Below are 9,970 nucleotides of genomic sequence, written 5' to 3'. Positions count from 1 at the left end.
TAGTTTGTGTTTGAAAGATTCAAATGCAGAATGTGGTTTGGTTTAATACAGTATGCCAGAAAACTATGAAAAGAAAGGAATGTAGAGAAGCTGTGTCATTGCATTGTTGGAAGCCAGTTTTACTTCCTGGGTCCCAAAGAATAGTGCACGGACAGAAGTTTTGTTACTTATAATGCTGTTTTATAAAATCTGTAATGTTTAAACAAAACATTAAGTGTCCTTATACTTCCAAACTGTTGTATAAAATGTAATGTTTCTCTGATTTTTAACCTTCCAGTTGCCATCAGTTCATAAGTTAGGCTCGGTATGTAGTGTACTGCAGTGCATCCACTAATGCAACTCTGACTTCTTGGCTGAAAATGCATGACTCACCATGAAGCGCTACGAGCTTTCCCTGATATGATTTAAGTGTTGTTTCATAGAAACAATAAAATCAATGTACCTATGTTGAAAAATGTGCTGAAAAAGTCCCTGTGCAAGCACACCATTCCATTTAAGTAGGTTGAAATTCAACTTCCAGAATTTCTGTTCATATGTTTTCCTTCAATTCTTCTTCATTGCATGAAGTATTCCTAGCTGAGTCATGTGGTTGAAAAGCATGAACTACAGTTGCCTCGTATGGCTAAAGTTGTGGAGCTTTGTTGCTTTGGCAGTTAATAATTTGTGCAAGGCATCTCATTGACTTCAGTGGTGCTGTTTTAACCTAACTCTACTATGTCTAGTTATTCTTCAGTATGCACACAGCAGTTTTAGAGGGTTTCTTGTCCAGAAGTGACCCAATAGACCTGATTTATTAATAAGTTTATGGATGCCTGTTGTGCTTGGAACTGATCTCAGTAAATTTACTATAAAATTTTCTCTAGTGGAACCATATTTCACATGTAGGAAGACATGATGTTAAACACAGTTACTCTTTTGTGTGAATAATTTTAGCAGCAATTGTTAGCACTTGGTGTTGTCATGCAGTTCCTGCCAGGAGCCAGGAAGTGAGAGTTGTATTTTACATTGTCAGTATATGCACTATATTTTGAGTGTATTAAATAGATGTTCATCCCTGGCACACTGTAATCATCTGTGTTGAGTTCAAGGGTGTCAAGGAACAGAAACTGGCTTAAAGCAATACTACTGCTGTGTATACATTTTTCACACACTTGATGGTAAGTGCTTTCAACATTCAATTTTTAAAATACAACTCATATGCTCTGTATTTTATGTTGACCAGGTACTGAACCAGACTAGGTAAGTGTTTTTAATCCCTGCAGATGTGTGTAATAACTACTATTACAAATGTTTCCAGTCTTCAGTTAACCTACAAATATAAAAATAAAATCTACCTAAATATTTTTAAGTCCTCAAACTTACATAAGGCCAAAGAAAAAACTAATTTCAGTGTGGCATAAATGATCCAGACACTTTAGAAAGTAGGTTATTGTTGTGAATTATATTAATGATTGAAATGAACTACTGATAATTAAGCACAGTACATATTTATTTTAAATAACATTATAACACTGATGAGTAGAATTGCTACTTTAGTCTATCATATAGAATGTGTGTATGTTGTATCAGTATGTGTGATTTAGCAAAGAGGAATTGGGTGATTGTGAATTTTTTAAAGTTTTTGAATAATTGTCATTGCAGAAATAATGATTGGTCAAAATATACAATTGTCTGAAAATGCTACTGTAATTTTGAATATTTGGTTTATAATATATGACAAGGATTTGTTCTTATAATGAAATTATTTCATATCTATTATTCTTTTGTAGGTGATTTTATGACATTCATCAAGTGACTGCTGTAAGCATCCATACATCTGCTATAAATTCATAATTGATCTACGTCAGATAGGACACTGTCGATTCCTCATTTACAGTAAGTGTTGACACTGCAGAAGTTAAACAACTTTTGTTATATAAGTTTATTTGCAATGCTAATTTTAATTATTATCCGTTCCATCCATCAGTTGAAACAACTGGCACTGAATTAATTGAAATATAGAAAAATTTCAAAAGGCTGTTTAAAGTGTGCACATTATACACATGATTTTAATCTTATAGTAGGGGCAATATATATGTATATAACATTTGATCTTGAAGCAAGAATTGTATAAACCCTTGTGATATTTTGCACAGACATGACATGTTTGCAAAGCAAGTTTTCATGGCAATGTAGTTGGTGATAGTAATTTATTAAATCCTTTATATTTAATAACATTTAGTCAACTCATAACAAAATAACTCTATTTCTTACAATCCTTAAAACTATTAAAAGAATCATGACTTCTTTGAAAACCAACCCCTAACAAAATAATTGTATCTGATAAAATCCTTCAAACTAAAAACACCACCATGACATGTTAGTATTGTGGTAGTCCAAATAATTCTGGTTGAAATTCTTCCAGTGAATTCAGGACTAATGTTGCCAGTTGTTTGCTTTCTTCAGAAATATGGTTATCTGGTACCATAACAACTTGCATTCCAGCAGCTTTAGCAGCTTTAACACCATTTGGTGCATCCTCAAACACTAGACACTGAAATAAAATGGGAAGAAATAATACCAAACACCAAAGAAAATCAAATGTTAAATATTACTTATAAAGTATTAGTTTAAGCATGCATAAAATTATAAATATTTATCTATGGACCTCTCTTAATAATGATCTTTCTTCCCTATTCTAACTGTAGCAGAAGTGTGGAAGACTGACAGTACGCTGACAGGAGAGAATCATGCTCCAGTGCCACTCCGTCCATCAAAAATTCCACATGGGCGGCTCTGAGATTGAATGGTAGCCTCCAAAGTGAGAAGTCAGGATCTAAAGTCCAGGGATACAGCATGCTGACTTCAGATAATACTGTATATACCTTTTCTGGTTTTGGTTTATCTGGGAATCTTGAAGCACATATCAGAAAGATATCAGGATTTGGTTTCCCTTTCTTCACTTCTGGATCACTACTTGCCGTTACCACATGGTGAAATAAGGAAAAAAGTTCTTTATGATTTGTCAGCTTTAACATAACACTTTCCTCAGAACTGCTAGTAGCTACTGCAATTGGAATACCATGCTTATGCAAATGGCATATTAAGTGTTCTGCTCCTGAAATTAAACAAAAGTTTCAACCAACCATACAGCTGAATATCAAACTCTTCAGGAAGATAAATACCCATTTAACAGCTCCATTTTCATTAGCATTACCTGAATACCTAGTATACATATGTTTACTCAACATTTTGTAGAGGGGGTATCTCAACATCTGACATATTATCAGTTTCCTTTTATTGTAACTGAAATAAGACCAAATCTAGGAAGTGGGGTTTGAGGTTTTCATTGTGGTGAGGCTGTTCTGGGTTGTAGTGTCATGTAGACACATTGGTAGATGCCAATGTTTTGGAGAGAAATACTGTCTCTGTTTTCACGGCTGTGTAGTCTGGTAGAAATGTACCAGGCTGCATGGCACTACAACCCAGAAGATAGCCACTGCGATAACTTCAAATCCTACTTGTTCACAGTTGTATGTGCATATGTACATTGCCTTTTCCCATGCCTACTCAAATTGAAACCAACGTAATAATGTGCTACAACACTAAAAAACTATGTAGCCCAGGGAATGAGAAAAGAATCACCATGCGAGTGTAGGAAAGCACCAGATTGCAGAAAATAGATTTCTACTTACATGCCACTACAGTTTTGTCTTAAAACTTTGGTGTAACACAAATATTTTAATTTCTGGGAAGTATGTGTATGTATGTACCCTTTATGGCAGCGTATTGCTACAACCACTGCCATGGTAATGGTGTTAATGGGATTTTTATCTCCTTCCATCACTTCTCTGTAGCCCTTTAGTATTCATTACAATTCAACAGTAGGCTCTTGATTATCCACTTTTTGAATTAATTATTGCTGTGCTTTTAGAAATGCCAGTAGCCTAACAGCAGTTTGTCTGTATGTTCCTTCCTTTCAATTCACTGGAATTTTTACTTCCATTTTTGATAATTTCTTGTAAAATGTGAGAAATATGATTCTACTTTATAATATTTCTACAAACATGTGAAGTATAATTATCAGTTCATTTACTACTGTATAACAAGACTGATCTTGGTACTAGACTTAGTATTCTTATCTATGCTTCATGAATTTCACACGTCTGTGTAACCTGCATTCAAAGGGCAACAGTTAACCTGAATTCACAATATGAACACATTGAATTTAAGGAATGACCATCAGACAGTGGCAGTTTTCACATGTTAATGAAAGCAGGGAATAATTATATAATGCTAATTGCCATAAAGGGTTGATTCCCATATCCAATATTAATCAAATTTACTGTCTAAAAAAGAAAATAGAAATGTATTTCTGTACAGAAATGATAGAAGCATTTGAGATCCTACAGAATTCAGACTTCAGCAGGGATGACACAGGCATTTTGAAACTACCACTATATGTAAGCAGGTTTTAGTATTAAACGTAACAGTGCAATTGGAGATAGTCATGCTTGCAGTATGTACTCCAGACTTTAGCTCTCTGACTTACAATGGAAGTGAATCTTTATCTTCCCAGTTCCCTTTCATCCCTTTGATTTTGACTGAAATTTTTTAAATATGTAGTTCAAAGATTAGACCTCCCTTGAACTGTCCAGGCGTTCACAGTACATTCTCCGACCATGACTCCATGTGGGTATTAAATTTTGAATGGATGCTGACCTGAAAGATGATTATTGAAGTATTCATAACATTACTTGCAGACAACATACATGCAGCATTTTCCTTTCTTCTGGGGAAAAAATTATACCTGAATATCATGAAATCTTCTTGATCAGTTTGCTCCATTCTGTATCAATGCTGTTAATCACTCAAGAAAACTTTATTGCAATAAGTTACTGTATCAGATTTTGTATGTTCTAGAACACTCATATATTTAACAAAACTCTTTTCCAGTTGGTTCCACTTTTGTGCTTTCATTTGACATCTAAAGGGAAATGCCATTTCAATGTAGATGTTCTCATTAAAAGCACTTTAATTCCAGGAGTAAATCAGGTAAAAACTAAATTCCCATTCCTCATATTAAAAGACTCCAGAGAAAATTTCTGGTGAAGCTCTGTATATATGTCATACACATGCACATACCCTCACATGTACACAAGCAACATCTAAGACCTTGTGTAGTAGTTTCCCCATTGTGCATGGTGTGTGCATATGCAGAAATTGTTTAAAAACATTACAATAATGCAAGATTAACGTGAGATTTGCTTATACAGGAAGATTTTTTTTTACCTGGCATTAACTTTGTCTTTGGAAGCATTTCTCTTTGCAGTAGGCGTTGTTGATCCAAAACATCTTGAGGTGTTACTGGAAGGCTGAGTTCCTGAACTAAAATTGCACATGAATCCTTTTCCATTGTACCAAGTACTTTCTCTCTTGCTTCATATGTGTAACTCTTATTATATTTAGCACAAATAATTGAAAATATCTCCACATAAATTTCTTCTGTACCTGTCAGACAAAAATAAAATTTAAAATGTGTAATAAAGCTGGTTGCTCTTAATACCTGGCATCAGCAGCTTTGCAAATGGAAATAGCTTCTTCATCTTGTCTAGAATCAGCAGTCTTCTTCTGGCAACAAAGGTAAATTTAATGTTTCAACTATAGTTCTTGAATATTCAGGTCCAGTAAGTCCCATTAGTTGTTCTATCAATTCCAGTGTGAATGTTCTACCAAAAGATATACACAATTCAGTTGCTATTTGCTAATAGAAACTTTCAGTATCTGGAACATCATATATTACTTCAAATAATAAATTAGTAAGCTTAACTTATAGATGCATATTACAAAAATGAAATGAAGTTTACCCAAGCCTTTCCAAATTAACTGTTGTTCTATCCAAGGATAATGAACTTCATTAATTGAATTTTGAAATGACAAGGTCATATGAAAATAGTGCTTATGGAGATGAAAGCAATAAGCTTTTTAGATCTTAAATGCTAAGGAAGTGAAACTATTATTGGATAAATAAGTTTGTAATCATTTTATAATCTTGCTCAAAATATCAGCTACTGAGTGGCTTTTTAATCATTAACGTATGGTCTGCTGTAATCAGCAGTGTCTAGTTTCATATAAAAGTTCAGCTGTTAACTGCTTGTAAATCATGAATGAATAATTGCACAAATTTATTATTTACCAAGTAAGAGACCATCCAAATCAAATATGACATGGTCAACCTTACTGTAATTTGTCATATTTGATCTGTTTCAGACGAATTCTTCAACCAGGATTGCACAAAGAATAAATACAATCTTGGAGACTGTGGAATATTCCAGCAATGTGCAATGCACATTACAATAAAGAGTCTAGTTTCTTTTGGGCTATTAAGATAAGATATATATTAAGATTGGACAGGCACCGTCTGCAATAACTTGAGGACAAGACAGATAGTCCAATTTTTATTGGTTATGTCTCTTTTCTACTCCTACATATTTATTCACTCATAGGGAAAGACAAGCCATTATGTTGTCCAGCTTGTATTGATTATCGTTCGTCAACTTTATTAAATCACGTTCTGAAATCTCTTTTCAAATCTCTCACATCGCATCGAAAACCGCTCTGCTACCGCTGCTCTCCGTGCGTAATGGTAGGTGCGCGGTGAATACAAATGCGCGTGCGCAACTGATTCGGGCGTTGAAGCAGACGTCCAAACAGTTGCAGAGAGTGCGGCAGTTGTGTGAATGTGGATTGATTGTATTTTTTTCTTTCACTGATCCGGTATTTAATTACCGGACACTGTGGTACAAATGCACGCAAAAGATAGGTGGATGTACTTTATTTTAAACTGACCTTCATTTGTAAGTGAAACGTAAAGCCTATACTTTTTATACGAGGCTGCTCTGACGAATATTTCCTTGGCAGGCAGCATGGCTGTGAATGGTTACAGATGCAAGACACAGGACCAGTCCTTGCGGTTCAAAAGGCGGCATCATATGGAATATACGTGTGTTTTAGTGTGGACAATAGCTTTATTAGCAATAACGTTATGGATTCAAGATGTATCTGCAGCTGACATAAATTGTGCGAGCGTCCGCTACACGTATGAAGAAAGGGGTTTCAGTGCTGGAGAGGTGCCGAATGATCCATTGTCAGGTATGGTTTTGCATTAATCATTAAATTAGATTCGACCGATTAAGTTTTTTATTTGCCAACCAATATTGTAGCATGTTAACCCTTACTAACTGCTTTGTTTTCGTCAATATTTTAACTTATTTTTTTATACCGAGTTTGAGTGCGTACATGGTGTTACAATCCCTTTATTCGCGTCGTTTTATCAAATAAATAAAGTGATACACATGTTGAAAAAGTCTCTGTCGAATGCTATGATTTTATCATCATCATATAGGCCTATCTTTATAATATGGTGTCCAGTTAGAAAGAGAATCTTGCTTTCAGGATTTGACAGCTCTGTACTATTCACAGACATGTCGGTAGATGGAGTGCTGAAGTCAAATTACATACTCCCGTCTCCTTGTGTTTAAATAAACCTTCATTTCGATCACACACAACTATTGTGCCTCATTCATTTAATACTATATATGCAGTTATTTACATGTTACTTTTGTTCACCCCTGTTTTTTAATATAACATATATATTATGTAAAATACTTTTGTCCGTTAAAATATCACTCCATTTACATTTGCCTTTGTCATTTTATTACTCTTGCCTCCCCATATCATATACAGGTGTGTTGGTAGGTTTCTGCCAAACTTGTAAGGAATGTTCCTTGGGTCATTGTAAGTCATAATCTAACATGTCTCAGTCCAAAGTTGGACACTTATGGAGATAAGGACAAGAAAAGTTTTTTTTAAAAAATGAGTTATTATACATTTATTAACAACAACACTATTAAGTACAGAAAACAGTTTAAGGTTGAGTGAGTTCTTATTGTTGTTTATGCCTTTACCATTAATTACACAAAACAAAATCAAAGTAATTGTTTAAGATTGACAAAGCAGTGCAGGTCTTGTGCCAACCATTGTTTTGTACACTGAACTCTTTAAGTGGCACCAAAGAAAGTAGATGGGGAGGGTAAGGTCTTGCGACCTTGATGGCCATATCTAGGGTTCACCAGGACCTGTTGAAACAACTTGGAAAGTACTCCTCATATGTAAATTGTAATGCAAAAAGTTAAAATGTTTAAAATTAATTAATATAGTAGCATATAAGAACACCACAGTAAGTTGAGAGGCATAGTATAGATAAAGAGCTACGTGATGATACTGTTTAATAACTTTTAAATACTGGTATTTAAAATTTTGTAGGAATGTTAATATGAATGGGTCAGCGATGATTCACTGCATTATAATTGGATGAGATTGATGAAGAAAACAGCTTGTACTGTTGGGTTAAGTTTGGGTAGATTAGGTAAGGTCAGTGATGCGCGAACATTTGCACATATGCAGAAGTTGGTGCACAATGTTCAGTTGCTGAGGGGCAGATCTAGTTGAATTAGATTACTTTTCACATAATATAATATATGGATTTTATATGATTGAGAATCAACCATTTGATAATTTATATATAGTTTAATATACTTTTGATTTGCATAAACCACCCCCAAACTCGTAGCTTTAATTTCCTACAATCAGTGTTAACAACATTTCAAGCTCATGAATATGTAAGGTGGTTGTGACTCCAGCACTAATTCATTAGTCCTGAAATGATGCCTACTAACAGCCTTGAAAAATTATCAACTTTTGTTGAGGTATTTCTTGGTATAATAATAACAACAGGTATCTTCGAGACATTTGTAATTGAAAGCAGTAAGGAAATTCTGACTCTTTCATCAGGATTCGATCATATGACTACCTGCGCCCCCAGCCATTGATCCAGAAACTGAACCCATGAGCTCTTGAGCTAAATTGTGTCTGGTTATTAGTGTTGGTGAAATATTTTTTTAACACGGAATCGGGAATGTTTTAATTGAGAGTTGCTTGTTGAAGATTATAAAAGTCTTGTTTATGAACAGAATAAACATAAAGTCAAGGCCAGCTGTTTTTAAACTTTGCTATTCTCACCAGAGTCAGCCTCTGATAAACAAATGGAACAGTAAAGTGGAAAGAAAGACAAAAATTGATGTGCTCCGTAAATGTTTATTTATTGGAACAAGAAGGAAGCATTTAGGATGTCTAAGGTGCACAGACCACATTTGAAAACAGTGTGTTGGACGGATGGATAATTTGTTACCCCTACTTTATATTATTGAGGTCCAGGGTTCACATATCTCCCTGTAGACCGTATGTCCTGACTTACGGGTTTTTGCGTAAAAATCTCAGCTTCTTTAGCCATATCTCGGGATGGTAGGTTGAATTTTGCCAAACCACGTTCTTTCGTGTCCTTTCCAATTTATTATTCATCAATTGGATATTATTCGACGCTATATATGACTACCGACGTATGAAGCACAGTAAAGTAAATATTAATCACTGTCAAAGACTTCATATATAGTCGGCGCAGTAGTTTTTGGCCAGTGGAGGAGCTGGCGGACGGGCCTACTCTGTGTACCTGAGGTGGCACGGTCAGCGTGTTTCTTTTGTTTGGGCGTTCAGTCCGATAAGCTCCTCGGTGCAGTCAGCATTATACTATCGCACAAGTGACTCGCTCCTAGCCTTACCCTTGAAAATTCCACCGGCCAAAAACTACTGCGCCGACTATACCTACAGGAAATTTCATGTGTCCATTCTGTTTACTGCGGTAAGCGTCACAAAAGCGTCGTTAAACTTGTGTTAGACTACAGGGCGTAACATCCCAGAAAAGAGTTGTCTTCGACAGAAAGTCAAGTTACTATCAGATGTAGGATATTCATGTGGCTAAATTGTCCAGCTATATAATGGAGATTTGTGTAATTCCAGAGGAGTAATGTATTCGTATTCGGTTGTCTTGATGACATTCCCCATAGCTCATCGTTTGGTAAGGGGCGACTCTACC

General features: G+C 35.1%; 2 protein-coding genes across 2 annotated transcripts in view; one reads left to right on the top strand and one right to left on the bottom strand.

Annotated features, from left to right (window-relative positions):
- Positions 1–2,172: 2,172 nt before the first annotated feature.
- Positions 2,173–6,583, bottom strand: LOC110839124 (pseudouridine-5'-phosphatase). Its single transcript, XM_022083006.2, has 4 exons — positions 6,176–6,583; positions 5,272–5,490; positions 2,865–3,097; positions 2,173–2,533 (listed from the first exon to the last, which is right to left on the bottom strand). The coding sequence occupies exons 1-4, from the start codon at positions 6,231–6,233 to the stop codon at positions 2,360–2,362; spliced, it is 684 nt and encodes a 227-aa protein (XP_021938698.1). The 5' UTR covers positions 6,234–6,583; the 3' UTR covers positions 2,173–2,359.
- Positions 6,584–6,668: 85 nt separating this feature from the next.
- The window catches only part of dlp (glypican dally-like), a 52,464-nt gene continuing 49,162 nt past the window's right edge, over positions 6,669–9,970 (top strand). The window contains exon 1 of the mRNA XM_022083008.2: positions 6,669–7,131. Within this exon, the coding sequence (XP_021938700.1) occupies positions 6,906–7,131 (226 nt within the window). The 5' untranslated portion in view covers positions 6,669–6,905. The remainder of the gene's footprint in view (positions 7,132–9,970) is intronic.

Source organism: Zootermopsis nevadensis, unplaced genomic scaffold (assembly GCF_977971745.1).
Source record: "Zootermopsis nevadensis isolate Lab colony 2312 unplaced genomic scaffold, Znev_1.0 Znev_ptg000016l, whole genome shotgun sequence".
Classification (NCBI taxonomy): domain Eukaryota; kingdom Metazoa; phylum Arthropoda; class Insecta; order Blattodea; family Termopsidae; genus Zootermopsis; species Zootermopsis nevadensis.
The sequence above is the reverse complement of the archived record's forward strand: the minus strand, read 5'-3'. Positions and strand labels throughout refer to the sequence as shown.